Here is a 17,020-nt window from a genome sequence, read left to right on the forward strand (position 1 = left end):
AGATCCGTCTTTCGATCGTCGTTTATCCCGTTCCTAACAGCATGGTATATTTCTGCACATAGGCGCACGCGCAGCGTGGCTATGCCACTTCTTCATACTTCAATTCACTTGAGTCTGAGCGATAGGCCTAGTTTACATTGTGCACTTGATCTTCATTCGATCGAACTGTTGACGTTTTTTGTGAAGTAAGGGCCGCACACAAAAAAAAAACTTAAGGCAGTAATAAAGCCATATCCACACAAACTTGCATAACCACATAAACGTATGCATAATGAAAATTATCCAATCACATTTTACGTGCATCTCTATATGGGAAATGCGATTGGATAATTTTCTTTATGCATGCGTTTATGCAGCTATGCAAGTTTGTGTGGATATAGCAGTAAGGCCGGAATCAGACTACGCATTGAAAATTGAGATTGAAGATTTAAAATTGAAATTTGACCAATGAGGATAAAGAAATTTTAACTCCTATTACTTTGATTGGTCAAATTTCCATCTTTCAATCTTTATCAATCTTCAATGCGTAGCCTGATTCCGGCCTAAGCGAATTGACCAATCACAGTAGAGTCCGTAAGGTCATAACTTAAGCAGTAGGAAATCCACAACGTTGATTTGCTACTGCACGGCCTTATGGCCTTTACTGTGATTGGTCAATTCGCTTACTGCTAAGTCTTATGCCTAGTTCACACTAGGCGCGATGAGCGATGCGCGACGAGCGATAACCAATAAGAACTCTTCTTTACATCGTCGTGTGAGCTAAAGCAAAGCTTTTATTGGATATCGCTCGTCGTTCATCGCCCATCGCATCCAGTATGAACTAGGCATTACTGCTTTAAGTTTTTTGTGTGCCAAGGCTCTGACTCTGGATCTACAATAGAGATGTTTCAAGCCTTAAGCTGTAAGAAATTAACTAATTACAATCGAATTCGAGGAGAATAATTGATTATGATATGTCCATTTCATATGGCTTAAAACTCTATTGTAGATCCGGGGTTAAGCCCATGGTACAGTGACCTAGTTTACGCCCAGTCGTCCAATCCCGATTCACTTCGAAGTGAAGTGGATTTATGGAATGTTTACACCCGGATTCGCTCTACTCTGCTGAGAAAAGAGGATCGAAATCAGTCGAAACTAATCCGTTTACACCCAAGAAATTTCACTTCACTTCGAAGCGAATCGCGATTGGACGGCTGGGTGTAAACTAGGTCAGTGATTGGCAGCCCAATCGCTCCGTTCGAATCATGCGCCTCTCCTTCGAAATAATGATTTAGAAAAATTGAATCGGTACGATTCCGTGACAAATTGAATCGATTCCGAAAGAATCGAGAAATTAAAGTGTTAGAATAAACATAAGTGATTCTCATCCAGCTAATTCAAATTATTTACCCATTGCTAAGAATTTAGTTTTAAAAGAACTTAATTGACAACGGAGTTATTTATTATTTGAGCATCGTTGTTGCTCTAGATGTTTTTCTGTCTGTTTTCTGGTACCGTTTATTAAAATTAGAGCGTTCATGTAAGGCCTTACAGTTCAATTAAATTTATTAATTTAGCGTGAGCTTGAATTAAATAAGAAAGATTTTAAGGAATGCATTTTCTTTTTTGAAAGGAATTAAAAAAATAAATAATTTAGTACTTCTCTCTCTCTCTCTTCTCTTTTATAAAGGTAATTGTTATTGTTAACATTTCACTATATAATAATTGTACTGTTTGTTATTTGTTATAAAATTCTCGATTATATTTTTTCATTAAAGTCTATACCTATAAATAAAATATTTATATTACGTCTATATACATATATTTCTTTGAATATAATATGTAGAATAAAGAATTCAAGTCTCAATAACAGAATTCAAGTTTTAACATAAAGAATCGCTTGAGAATATAAGATTCTTCAAGAGCAAAATGAATCGATTCTCGATGCATATCGATACAAGAATCGGCATCACTAATTTTGAATCGGCCTACTAGGTTCTGCTAAGAACTGCAGGCATGATGGAAGACCCATATCAAATGCAAACACAACTTGCAGAAGCATTAAATTGTGCTCAATTTGTTGTTTCCGATTGTTTAAAAGCCTTAGGAAAGGTCTACAAGGAAGGAAAATGGGTCCCATGAACTTAAGCCAAGAGACATCGAAAGGCGAAGAACCACCTGCAAAATTCTGTTTGCCAGGCAACAAAGAAAGGGGTTTTTGAACCAGAATATCAGACAAAACGGCATAAAGTAATTTCGCTTCATGATAACGCTCGACCCTACGTTACTAAAGCTGTTAAAGAAACATTGGATTGGAAGAGCACTTCGCTGGGAAGAGTGCTACCCTATATGCGATTTATTCACCAGACTGTGCCCCGTCCGACTACCACTTGTTTCGGTCAATGGCACACGCACTTACTGAGAAACGCTTCAATTCTTATGAAAAATGGGTCTCCGACTGGGTAGCCTCCAAGGATGAATCATTCTTTCGTCGCGGAATTCGCTTTTGCTGCCCGAAAGATGGGAAAAAGTCATTGCTGTAACGATGGACAATATTTTGATTGATGTACTTTTTCATTTTGTTTCTTAAATAAAATCATATACGTTTTGCAAAAAGACGGATGGAACTTTTCGATTGACTTAATACAATAAAAATGATAATAATATTATATATTATTGTAATAATTATTATAGTGTCAATCAAAATATCAATAAATTACATTTGAAAGATTACATCAATATAAGCTCTATAATTATAAGTGTATAATATATATATATATATATATAATAAGTATATAGATTAATGCTCTATATTTATCGTGTCAACATAACTTTTATAGTATAGGATCGTGGAATTGGAAGTATCATTGACACGAGAGCTACATGTGTGTAATTTTTTAATGTATCTATAGACAAATATACGTATATATACTCTATTCTTCAACTCGTTGCTATTTCAGTAAAAATGAAGCTTTTATAGAATTACGAAACTTTATATAGCACTTTGTGTCTACTCACAATCAGTCGGGTGTATGCATACATATGTGTTTGAGAGCTAAAGAGAGAGACTGGAATAATGTTACAAATCGATTTCCCTACAATCACAATATTCCATCTTTCGGAAAGTATCGTTTTGCCTCTTCGTACGCGAGTTCTAGATTATATTTGCGTTTGCCTGCGATCAATATCTCTGAACATCGTTGTTATTACTATTATTACTACGGAAAATTACTATTTTGAGAATTAGATACTATATATATAAACACACGCGTGTGCGTGTATGTACGAGTGTGCATTTTTAACTATAAGATAGCGTTTTTTTTTGTTTTTTTTTTTAAATAAAATGAACTATGAACAATAGAAATTATCATACGACACATCTTTCGTTTCAGACGTATTAGATCAATCGGTACAAGAGATTTTATGCATACAATATATTTATAATAAATATAAATTTGTGTACTTTGTATAATGAGATACTCTGCTTACATTAAAATTAATTTTGCTTCAACAACAAAAATTCATCACTTTATTAATTTCATAAATGCAAAAGATAGGTTGTTTATAGATAATTCAGCGTGTAGCAATAGCGTAACATGACTATACATGCATTAAGTTTGCAAAGATTACACCAAGAGTTTTAGTACTATTTCCGCAATTATTTTTCAAGTTCTCCTTCTTCTGTATTATTATTTTTGCGCTAAAAACACGTGACAGATTTATTTTGGTTTCAATATGAGATTTCATTTTAATAGAAAGGCTTGTGGTAAATATTCCAAAAGATTTTTCTGTTCTAATAGATCGATTCGAGTATATGCGCTCCATTGAGACACACGTCTCGGGATATATGTGACTATACGCTTCTTTCTGTTTTGGCAACAAGCTCATCGATATATTTTCCTCAATGAAAAAAAAAGTCGTACTGTCGCACATAAAATATACTTTCCATATATATACACAATTTGATTTTATATTATTCGGCAGGATGACCGAGCCGTTATACGTAAAATCTTCAAGTTCTAAACAAATATGGTAATGATCGCATAAAATATTTTTCACGATTACAAGTGAATATCATAATTAATACGGCGAATTAAGTTCTAATTAAAAATCACATATTGCGCGCGGAAGATTTTGGGACCGCTGCGCGTACAAGGTGCGTTCCGAGTGAAGAAACGCGAAAGATATGTATTGGTCTGTACGCTCCGACATTTGGATGCCCTTTACCCTTTTCTGATTGTCGTATCGATGAGAAACTAATAATAATAAACCAATCTTTATTTAAAATCATTGGGATAGGCTGACGTCACCCACCGATAATTGTATCATCGTCATTGTCGGAACGCAGAGAGGGGTAATTATTATTAAAAGAAGAAAAAAGAATTAACGTTTCACGTCCGCGCGCGCTGATGACGTCGCGTCAGTACTCGCTCCTCGTTATCATCGTCGCAGACCCTGGCTTCGCGAATTCCTGGGCCAGGGGTGCGGGTGAGGGGTGACGAAAAGGTAACGACGCAGAGCGTCGGCTCGGAGCGGCGCGTCGAAACGCCGCCGCCGGAAAACGTAACGCGTTTTATCGATTTACGTCGACGGCCATATTCGCGTTCGCCAGCACCGGTCAGGCGCACTCCGCTCTCCGTCCCACTGTCGTCGTCGTCGCCGTCGTCGTCGTGATCGTCGTCGTCGTCGCCGCCGTCGTCGTCGTCGTCGACGAGAGAGACTGTCGTGGTGTTACAGCGGAATAGAATTTTCATCCCTTTTCGGTTCGTTCATCGCTATATTGCCGCGCGGACGACGCATCGCGCGATGCGCTTATAATACGAGCACGAAGGATAGATCCGACTCGCAAAATTGCATCTGTATCCGATATACGCGATACGCGCGGGTCCGCAAGTAGTTACAGGCCGAGTCGAGGCCGCCGCCGAGTAACGCCCAAAGGAGGAACCAGCTCGAGGAGAGAAGAGAGTGAAAGAGAGAGAGAGAGAGAGAGAGAGAGAGAGAGAGAGAGAAAGAGAGGGTGTAGAGATCCGACGACAGCTTCCGTGTCGTGAGTACCATTCCGGACGAACGATATATAATCCATCTTACCAGGATAAATCCTCCGTGGCGGATGTAAAATTAGAAATCGATTACCCGTCGCGTGAATATAATTGGAAACCACCCCCGGTCTTGGCTCTCGGGAAACGTGTCTTTTTTTCTTTTTTTTTTTTTTTAATTATTTTACCATCTTAAGCTGCACAATTTATTTTTCATTCGACGGAGCCTGTATCTCTCGCCAAGGATAATACAGATTTCGAGAAATAAATTTCAGGGGAGGATAAATATTTTTCCCGAGGTGAAGTAACCGCTTTCTGCCCTTTTAAGGAGCGTTATTCGCTGGTCAATGAAGTTCCCTCTTCTTCCTTCCTGTCATTTTTCTCATCCTCTCGGATTTTCGTTCCTTTCCTCATATAAATTACAGTATACACGATTCCACCCCTACGCAGCAATCGAAGAAATTAATGTAATTATGAAGAGTCACAGATAAATTACAGCAAATTCTGAATCTTCTTAAATTTTATCAATCAGAAAGAAAAGAAAAAGATATACAAAAGAAATTGCCGTAAATATGCTGATAAATAGAAGCAGAAAAAGATTTTATTTCTATATAGTAAAATTTTGGATTCTTTATATTCAGATTTAGATTCTCACTTAAAGTTAATTATTATAATTAATATTTGTAATGAGATAAAACGTACAGAATGTTTGAAATATATAAAGAAATCATTTTTGATACCCATATGATACATGATAAAATTTCCTGATCCTTATTAATAATTTTTCTTCGTTATTGACCGTTATTGATCGAAATTTTGATTTAATTGTCGTTTTAATTTTTTACGTATGTATAATATGCAATTAAAGTTTTAACTCAGTAAATGCATGGAGTTACTGTAGTCTACTGTAATGAATGTATACATTTACTAAAATTGACTGTGATATATATATATATATATATATAGATACATCGATATCACAGTCTCGAAACTTATGCAAGAATCATTTGATTTTTAAAAATGCAAAATGCTGAATCGGAAACACGAACGAATAAAGCATTTATTAAAGGATCCACATTGATTTACATACTCAGTGATTTATGGAATTATTTAATAGATTGATACGCGTAATTAAAAGAATTAATTATATATATATTAGTGGTGTCCTGCGTTTATATAATATTAGGGAAGAAACGTATATTCCATCTTACTCACAACTTAATACTTTTGCTCACGCTTGACTGCGATTATGGGGATGTCCATTTATAAAAGGAGCGTTGGATATTCCAAGAACGATCGTGGTAAATTGTCTTTGAGAAGAACGTAGGCGATTTATAGTCGAACGACCATTATTTTAAAAAGAGAAGATACCCTTCGCATCTTGTTCTTTTATTGTGTTATGTCTTTAAAATCTGATTAAGTTAATTTATTTTTTAAAGGCATATAAGTCAATATTTGTGTCTTATTGTTTTTCTTTACATTAATAAGTGTTTTCCTGTACTCACTTTATATTTTAAATAGTTTATATTTGTATTAATGATATATATAATTACCTTTTTTAAACGTTAGCAAAATATATTATGAACCTAAAAGAAATTTCGTGCTCGCAATACATTATTGTTATTTCTTGATTATTCAAAAAATTAACTGTACAAATTTTGTAAAAATACATTGGAAAAATGCACGATTTTTTGTTATAAAAAATAAAAAGTATATTATTATTTAATTATATAACGCGTTGTATAATTTATAACGTACTGAATATTACGAAGAGATGGTCTAAATGTTTTCAACTGTGGTACGAATTGTACATTTCTGAATGGTTAAACGAAGCAACTCTTAACTGTCTATTTTTCTAAATGGATGTCCATCATAAATCGAAAGTGCTTAGATGCTACTTTAGAATTTATTGTCATTTTCGTCATGACTGCAAATTGCACTTACGTACTCCTGTTTGCAAAATGACACTGTAAATAAGTGTTCTTCTTTTTCGCAACGTTTAAACATCTGCTGAGCCAAGTATGACAAGTGTCATTTCAGTAACTTACGGAAAACAGCTGTTGACGTTGACACGCAAAGAGATGCGGAAGGAGAAAGTGTACCGCCGCGTAAGAGTTTTACTCTCAATTGACTCGGATATTTCGGGAAGACATGTGTGTGATATAAATAAATCGATATATAAACTTTCCAAACTGTTATTACATTATGGAGTTGCTGTACCCCCATCACAACGCTTATAAAATTTATATCCTTTCCTTCTTATTATTAATATTTCGAGTTTCGTTATTGATTTTACGGAAATATAATATTCTATATATTTATAATTAGAAAATATAATATACAATATTATGCAAGTGACGGTTGCGAACGTTATTCAGCCAGCTGTTTATTTATCAGTACCTTGTATTGATTTGCTCTTTAAAACGGTTCGATTACGCATACGCACTCATATATGGAGTCGCTTGGCTATATACGTTCAGATAATTCACTCAATCTATAGTCTAATCATATAAAACATGGATATTTTAACTGTACGTACTTAATAGACTGATTTGTATTTATAAATCGGATGTCAGAATTTTGGATAATTACTTTTTTTACTCTTTTAATCAAACAGCGGGTTACATTGAAGGAAGTTCATCTTTTTGCAAAGAATTCTTTTGTGTTGAAAAATGAAAGAGAGCAAGAAATATTTTTTGCAAAACATGGAACACTTTATTGATAACGATAAATTTTCTGAAGATAGAGAATTTTATGTTATATTTGCTTCAATGGATTAAGATTTATGAAATAAATTAGTGGAAGTATTTTAAACTTTTCACAGCCTAGAGATTTTCTTTAGAATAAATGATAAATGCGATAAATGAATCTTTTACGCTTGAAATAATTTTTGATACATTTTTTCGTCTAGTAAAAACATAATGCAAATTTTTCTACACTAATTTAAATTCTGTATAATAATTTATACAATATTGTTTATAAAATATTTGTAAACTTTTTGAGATAATAAAGAAAGAAATAATTGAAAAGCATTGATAATTTAACAATTATTAATGCTCTTAAATCATTATTATATTTTAATATCCTTTAAAATAATCTATGTTTTATACGCTATTAAAGTATGATACAGAAAAAAATTAAATGGCTTAATAATTTTTAACAAATGCAAGCAATACATTCGTAATATACATTATGCATTATTAATTTAATGCATTTAGTTTTATACAAAATTGTATGTCTTGTGATTTTATGCGTGACAAATAGAGTCATCGAAAAGCTAAGTTTTTTTACGAGAACATTTCATATTTTATTCCTTGTACAATTTGATTCGAGTCTCACTGCGAAACGTACTTCAGTCTCGTACTTTTCCCTTTTTTTTTTATTTTTTTATTTTGTAGCTCTTTATACGAAATCTCTCACAATTTTTTCTATCTCTCATAACTTCCTATCTCATCTCCCTTTATTTCTTTCGCCCGTCGTTCAGTTATAGGATGGTGTGCGGACGAACTCCCACGCGCTGCTCGATAATACATCGCCATGCGCGCGGTAATACATCGCTTTTATACCTGCACGTTTGTTCTCTTTCAGCTCTCTCTCTTCCTTGGCAACCTTTTTTTTTTTTTTTTGCAAAGACACTGCTTTCTGTCGATACATGTCGGCGAAAGTCGAAATGCTAGCTCGGGCAACAGATCTATCCGGTCGTTATTATGGATTTGTCGCAGAATTTACCCTAATAATGATAATTCGAAAGAAAACTCCGATAATGAAAATCAGTTTGAAGATTCTCTCGAATAGAAAAGAATCCCGAGGAAGAAATTTCTTGAAATAGCTTTCCCTTTGAAGACTCCGTGTCAAGATGCAATTATAAAGGGCTGCGATTATCCTTTATGAATGGCTATCTATTGTTTACATCGCGGTGCTATTTTTTACTTTGCACACGACACGTCCTGCACACGAGAAATACAATACGACGCGTATACAAATATCGTATATGTATTACTATTACGTGCTTTCCTTAATAATACGTTCGTCGTGCTTAACTAAAAAAAGCCTTTTTAGATACGCATGCGGCTTGAAACTGCTGTGCGCGGAAACGCGCTCTCATAGATTACGAAATCTCAAGCAGCGTCCGTTGTTGGTTGTGCGCGTCATGTATTTGCTGTGCTACGTTAAATCTTCATATTTTGCTGATTAAACAAATTGATTTAATCCGTCCCGGGAAAATAAGATCAAGTTGCCTTCGATTGCTTCATTATTAGTAAACTATAATTGAGAGATAAGAATTGTTATTATTAGAAGAATTATTATGTTTAGTCGTGTAAAATGTCGTAGTGGGATGCACTACCTTGCCGAATATGGTGTATTTACAATAATATTATTTTAATGCAGAAAATGCCACCGTTCACAAAAGACGCAAACGCTTCTAAACCGCGTAACGAAGAAACACAATCGAGCATTGACGCAACTGAGGCGGACGTATCTCTCTTTGGTACAGATGGTTATGAAAAGAGTGTCAGTAAGTATTATCGTGATTCTGTTCTCTCTTTTCAAAAACAATAACCAATAAATTTTAGCTTACATTTTTATCACGTCGCAAAATATTAAATTTTAATCGTTAATATGTACTATATTGGTGCTGGATTTTGAATGCAGATACATGTAATCTACAATTCTTCTTGCCAAGTGTTAGTTTAAAACTTGTTGTTTCCAGCAACGGAAGAGATTGTAACCAAAAGCGCAGAAAAGACTATCGAAAAAGAAATTCAGAAATTGAAGAACAGTCTCGTAGAAGAAACAGGAATACCACCATGGGGTCTTGTTGCTATTTTAATAGGTAATAGAGATGCAACTTTCAGGAAGGCGATTTATAATCGCAATCAATTAATTTGAGAAAACTTATTTTATTTGAAGTATATGTATATCTAGTATCAAACAGTAACTAAAATAATTTATTTCTAATTTCAAGTATTATAAAGAATTTCAAGTATTGTAAAGAAGAAATAGATAAAAACGAGATTACTTTATTTTGTAAACGCTTATTTAAAATATTTTTTTATATATTTATTGTGTGTGTGTTATTTACATTTACGTATAAGTATGTGCTGTACATACATATTTTTTTCTGCTCGAATGTGCATAGAATGTACTTGTTCCAAATAAATTTGTATAATACACAATTATACATACCAAATTTATATTGAAATTTGATTATAATGTATTTATGTATTTCTCTTCTATACAGTCGTAGGCGTAATTGTTCTTGGAATCTGCTTTTGCTGTATACGAAGATGTTGTCGCAAACGACGCTCCAAAGATGGCAAGAAGGGATTGAAGGGAGCTGTGGACTTGAAGTCTGTGCAGCTTTTGGGGAGTACGTACAAGGACAAGGTATGTATTCAGTATGCCGTGACTTAATGTAGACATTAGAAACACACTCTACACTCGTGGAATCCACTTCGATATGCGAAGGTTCAGCCGGATATGGAAGAATTGACGGACAATGCTGAAGAACCCGACGAAGCTGAGAGTAAGCAGAGTGAAGTTAAGCTTGGAAAACTACAGTATAAGGTACAAATTGTTCCATCTTTTCGTTTTCTTTCAATGCTAATTGCTAGAAAATTAAAAATAAATAGATTATCTAAGATTTGAATTCACTAAAATAAATTGATACTTAATTTCAGCTCGAATATGATTTTAATTCGAACAGTCTTGCCGTGACAGTAATACAAGCGGAAGAACTGCCAGCATTGGATATGGGTGGTACGTCAGATCCATACGTAAAAGTGTATTTATTACCGGATAAGAAGAAGAAATTCGAGACAAAAGTTCATAGAAAGACGTTAAATCCAATCTTCAATGAAACTTTTACGTTTAAGGTTAGTTAAGAATTATAATGTCTCTAATATATAAAAAAAAAAAGGAAATAGAATATAAAACGTATATGAACCAATAAGTGTTACTTGGGAACTTATTAAAAGAAGCTATAATTTTTTACACATTATAGATAATTTTACATATATTTATGTTATGTACAACTTCAATATAATGTGCGAGGATAATCCTTAAAAAGCGTTAAACATTTTTTTTATTTGTTTATGTCACTAATTAAAGTGTGAAAATTGTTATAATAATCTGTTTAATATTTGTGTTAATAAATAATTTTCTGTTTAGGGTGTTCCTTATGCCGATGCTATGAATAAAACTCTGGTCTTTGCCATCTTCGACTTTGATAGATTTTCGAAACACGATCAGATCGGCGAAGTAAAGGTGCCGCTCTGTCAAATAGATCTAGCGCAAACGATTGAAGAATGGAGGGAATTACAAAGTGTTGAAGGCGAAGGTGGACAAGTAAGTTAATCGAAGAAATAAAACAATATACGTATAATGCAATACATACAAAAATAAGATATACTTACATTGTTTAAATTGAAGAATTTATATTTTTCTTTGCTGAAATGAAAGAAATGTCTAAGTATAACAATAATTTAAAAATTAACAATTCAAATTTCGTATATTGCACGTTAAAGTATATATAATACATTAAACAGAAATTGCCTTTACTTGCAGGATAATAAACTGGGTGACATATGTTTCTCGTTGAGATATGTACCAACAGCTGGCAAGCTTACGGTAGTTATTTTGGAAGCTAAGAATCTGAAGAAGATGGATGTCGGTGGTCTCTCAGATCCTTACGTTAAGATCGCGTTGATGCAAAATGGAAAGAGATTGAAGAAGAAGAAAACGTCGATCAAGAAATGCACTCTTAATCCGTATTACAACGAATCATTCACTTTCGAGGTACCTTTCGAGCAGATACAGGTACGCAAGAAAATACACTTTATTATAAACATTTTTAATCATTAAGTAATAATTGTGAAAAAATTGTGAAAATTGAGCATCACGATTTAAAGTTAATAATTAAGGAAAAACCACTTACAAGAATTATAAAGCACAATTTAACAATTGATATGGACAGTTTTATTTACTTATATAGTTCTTATAATAAGAAAATTGCTTTAAGAATATTTTACTTTTATAATTAGTTGATAAAAAATTCAGGTGTATAGTAACAGTAATCATTATTTTTATTATTATATGCTATAAATTATTCCCTCTTATATTTACATCGATACGTAATATTGTATCCTGACTTTAATGTATTCGAACAATAATATGTAAAAATTCAATTACTGTAATATTTTATGTGATCTTTCAGAAAGTACAACTTGTCGTGACTGTAGTAGATTATGATCGCATTGGCACATCAGAACCGATTGGAAAGGTAGTATTGGGATACAATGCGAGTGGAACGGAATTGAGACACTGGTCTGATATGCTAGCGTCTCCCAGGCGCCCGATCGCTCAGTGGCACACGCTGAAAGATCCTGAAGATGGAGATAAGAAGGATTAAAAATGTTGATTTTCCAATTAAAACACATATATACGGTCAGTGTTTTAATAGAGCTTATTATATATAAAGAACTTTTAGAATAATTTTATTTTTAACAAGTGTTTTGAATAATTAAAAAGGCAACTTCTTTTTAAGGATTTTATGAATCTCGAAATTATAATTTGAATACTAATTTAGATATTAAATTCATTAAAATTACTGACAAAGAAAGGGACCAAACTGTCCCTCTTTGATTTTAATGAACTTTTAGTATATTGTTCTCCAGACAAAAATAAACGGCATGTAAAAGAAAAAAAGAACTATGTTTCTGGATAGTTGGGTTCTTTTCGTTGTGAGATAACTTGTCAAGTGAACCCGAGCGGTTTCCTTCTTGTTTTGTCTTGCCTATTTCACTTTATAAAGTTCTACGATAAAGAATATTTTAAAGCGTCCTCTCTTTACAGGATAATTGATCGAGAGAAAAGGCAACAAAGAAGAATAAAAGAAATAGAAAGAGGTATAAAAAACGAGAGAAAAAAAGAAAAAAAAATCTATAGGGAAAGATAAAACAAATCCATATTTAATAGATATTAATAATTTATGATAAACGATAAAAATACCAATCATGAAGGATTTAACATTAAAATATGTTCCCACATGAAGAATGTAGTGTCTTGTATATATACGTATATTTAATATACTTCTCTCTCTGTAGATGTAACGTTGAATGATTTTAAGTAACGCGTCTTTTTTGAGATATTGATTAAGTGAAGAAAATGTTGAAGATTTGCAAAAAATATCATTGCTTCAAGGAAATATCTACAGCATTATTTCTTAGATAGGCTTCCATCTTGATTCACATTCGTTTGATCACAAGTTTTCGTAATATACTTTCTAAATATATCGTTCGTGTTATGAAGTATAAAACAATTGTATTGTCCGTAAAAATAGCGGCATAATCTTCTTCCGAGGGAAGAATATACATATATAATGATGATGGTGCGAATGCTCACAATTGTGTCTATATGCGAAACGATTAATAATGGATAATAACATATTATTTGGATTTACAAAAGATTCCGAAATACGAATTGTACAAATTAAGAGACTCGGTAAAAAGGAAACAGAGACAAAGCTGCACAAAGTTAGAAAATAGCAAATGCTATTCATAACATAAATGCATAATTATAATTCGAAATAAGCTGAAATTAAATTAATTATATAATAAAATAGTTTCTTCCGCGTCCTGTCATTTTGAAAGAGGCATCTCTTGTAGAAAAATAATTATATATGTGCTCGGTATATTTAATTTACGTACTATTGTCTTAAACTTTTGCTCTTTGCGCTATTTTTCCTTTTGCTGAGACTTTTAATGTAATGTTAACGTACAACGTCGTTTTATTACTTATTCTCGCGATTCAGCGTTTTACTTTAAATTGCTTCGAAAAGAATCGAGATTGCAGGTTGCACTGAACTCCTCCGTGCACTCGAAAGATTGAAGCCGTAGCTTGGTGAACGTGCATAAACGTTACTTTTAGCGACGGTGAACGGTTTCCGTATTGATTTCCGAGTGTAACGGTGTACGATATATTTTCGTGCAACGCGCGAAGTAATGCTTGAATCTGCGATGTACCTTCATGTTAGACATTCGGATTATGCACCATTCGTACGGAAATCTCTTGATGCGTTAAAGTGAAATAAATAATATCCACGCGAGGAGAATTAAGTATATCAGACACTGATTCGGAGCATTTAGATTCAATTATATATATATATATACATATATATACTCGCATAAATGACTTTCTATTATTAAATAAAATGACACGAATTTGTAATTTGGCGATATTTTGCACGTAGTATAACGTACAATGATACATACACCACCAAAGAGTTTATGAATTTATTTGATAAAGTTATATATACATATATATATATATAATATATAAATGTATATATACAAGGTGAGGCAATAACTTTATCCACCTTGAATATCTCCGCTATTTTTAGAGATATAAAGATATTGTAATTATAAAAGTTATACAGTATCAAAAGAACCATAATAGTTATAATTTTTTTAAGCGAAGTCGCTTCGGAGATTTTAAGGTTACCTCCATTTTGTTAAATGGTGTATGCTGTACTTTTTTAATCTTAGTGTAATAGCGGGTGTTTAGATGATTTCAACGACCTATAATAAAAGATCAGCAGGTAAATAAAGAAGTATTTACTTTTTTATTTAATAACGAATGATCTTTATTATAGGTCGTTGAAATCGTCTAAGCACCCACTATTATACCAAGGTTAAAAAAGTATAGCATATCATTAAAAAAAAAAGGAGATGACCTTGAAATCTCCGAAGCGCTTCCATTTAAAAAAATTATAACTAGCATGTATTATAATCCTCTTGATATCGTACAATTTTTGTGTAATTACAATATTTTTATATATAAAAATGACGGAGATATTTAAGGTAGACAAAGTTATTGTCTCGCCCTGTGTATATCAGAGGGTTGGGTAATAACTATAGTTAAAACGTTAAAAGTTAAAGAAAAGTTAAAAAATTAGTAACTCTTAATTTAACTTAGTTAATTTTAAATGCATTAATCTTTAATTTAATTTAGTTACTTTTAAACTTTAATTTATTAACTTTTTTTAAATTGAAACTTTTTATCTCTTATGATTTCTTATATGATTTTCTTTTTAAAGTATTTTAAATAAGAATTCTTTTCTTAACGTTGTTTGAAATTATTTATTAAATATATTTGATTTTTGTGACATACGCTTAATTTTTAATCGAAAAATTAAGTAATGAAATTTAATAATTATTTTTAATTTAATAATAATTAATAATTTATTATTAATTTTTACATGTATAATATTATCTGCAGTATCAGTATATTTTGTATTTTATGATAATTATATCATATAACTTATATGTAAATAAAAAAATTTAATTTAATTAAACCTAATAATCTATATATTGTAATTGTTATTTAATGTAATTTCATTTTAAGAAAAGTTATATTCTCATCTCAAAAATAATTTTTTTGTAAAATTAACTTTTTTTTTACTAAAGTTAAAAAAAATTCAGTCTTTAACTTTAGTTAAGTTAATTTTTTATTCATTCAACTTTTGACTTAATTTTATTAATTTTATAAGTCATTAACTTTAATTTAATTTAGTTTAAAAAAAATATTAACTTATCTAACCCTGATATATATATATATATATATATTTTATATTCCATTATTATAATCTCTTTAATACCACATTATTATATTAAATTGCGTCACATAAAAACAGTTGTACTATCTGTTATTTTGTTTTGAGTCTGTTATGATTCGCTGTTAAAATATTTTTAAAAATATACGTGTTACTTTGATGGATATAGACGTTGAATGCAGATATAAGATAATTTGTTGGGAAAGTTTTTATCGCAGATATATTGATTGTAATATTTTACTAGTCGACTTATGTAGACAAACAATACGCTTTGATCAATGAGCCATATGGTATATACATAAACTTGAAACCATGCAATCCGATTTTCAAAGAAGAAATTGCATATCGTGCAATATGCAATCGCGTTAGCTTTTTACGTGTAACTATATGCAATTTTCTACTCAGTGTGTCACCCATTATACGCATACACACATATACTTAATATACATGGTATCGTGAATTATATTTATCGTGAATTATACCGCTTCTAGTCGTAAATCGCAAAACAGGCCTATTTATTCTGACTTGCATTAAATGATCCGTTAGTTAAATGTATCGCCGAATTAAAGTAGCGAACAAAATTTATGCCGATATATATCATTGGATGCTTCCAAGAAGATATCTATGTGGAGAGACGCGATTGATATGAAATACAGAAACGGAGAGAATGAGAAAGAGATATACAAGTAGCAAGTAATGCGTTTGATATAGTATAGAAGAAAATATTAATTCTTTATGTTTTATTTTTTTACATGCAATCCTTTGTTGCATGACGAAAGCTGTTTAATTTCAAAATAAATTTTAAAATCGTGTGCAAATTTTTATGATTAGTCAAAATAATTGATTTTGAGAATGGGAAGCTATACACGATCAAACATTTTTTTTATTCAAGCTACACGTACACGTGTATGCCTTTGTAATATATTATAAAATATGTTAATCGTAAATCTTTTCATTAATTGTGAGTTTATTGGTTGATCATCGCTTCTTTTAATTATAAGTTGCTGGTACAATTTTAGCTTTAATAAACTAAGAGAGAAGTTATATATATGCGTTATCGAGTTTTAGTAATAATAATAATAAAAGCATCTAGTAGCGTCCATTTCATAACATACTTGGGATGATCAGAAATCCTATAGACATTAAGAATATTTTTTTTTAATATCTGTATGAAACTTTTATATTTTTTTTCCATTTTCAGTAGTATATATTGTGCTAATTTCCTAAAAAGTATATTTACAAATATATAAATTTTACTATAAATTATTGATTAAAAAAGATAACATTATTGAAAAGAAATATTAATTTCATTGAAATATATATATATATACCCACATATATATACATATATAAATATATATACACACACACATATATATATATATATATATAT

General features: G+C 31.6%; 1 protein-coding gene across 4 annotated transcripts; it reads left to right on the forward strand.

The window, feature by feature from the left end:
- Window positions 1-4,657: 4,657 nt before the first annotated feature.
- Window positions 4,658-12,938, forward strand: LOC108774199 (synaptotagmin 1). 4 transcript variants are annotated; one of them, XM_018540250.1, is made up of 10 exons: window positions 4,658-4,742; window positions 9,405-9,531; window positions 9,727-9,849; window positions 10,258-10,403; window positions 10,485-10,583; window positions 10,697-10,891; window positions 11,187-11,363; window positions 11,583-11,834; window positions 12,232-12,461; window positions 12,870-12,938. In XM_018540250.1, the coding sequence occupies exons 2-9, from the start codon at window positions 9,408-9,410 to the stop codon at window positions 12,424-12,426; spliced, it is 1,311 nt and encodes a 436-aa protein (XP_018395752.1). In that variant the 5' UTR covers window positions 4,658-4,742; window positions 9,405-9,407; the 3' UTR covers window positions 12,427-12,461; window positions 12,870-12,938. The 4 variants fall into 4 exon arrangements, with proteins under 4 accessions (XP_018395752.1, XP_018395751.1, XP_018395749.1 ...); XM_018540249.1 differs by having other exon boundaries at window positions 4,670-5,026; XM_018540247.1 differs by lacking the exon at window positions 4,658-4,742 and adding an exon at window positions 8,512-8,561.
- The last annotated feature ends 4,082 nt before the right edge of the window (window positions 12,939-17,020 follow it).

This window comes from Cyphomyrmex costatus, unplaced genomic scaffold (assembly GCF_001594065.2).
Source record: "Cyphomyrmex costatus isolate MS0001 unplaced genomic scaffold, Ccosl1.0 scaffold24, whole genome shotgun sequence".
Taxonomy (NCBI): domain Eukaryota; kingdom Metazoa; phylum Arthropoda; class Insecta; order Hymenoptera; family Formicidae; genus Cyphomyrmex; species Cyphomyrmex costatus.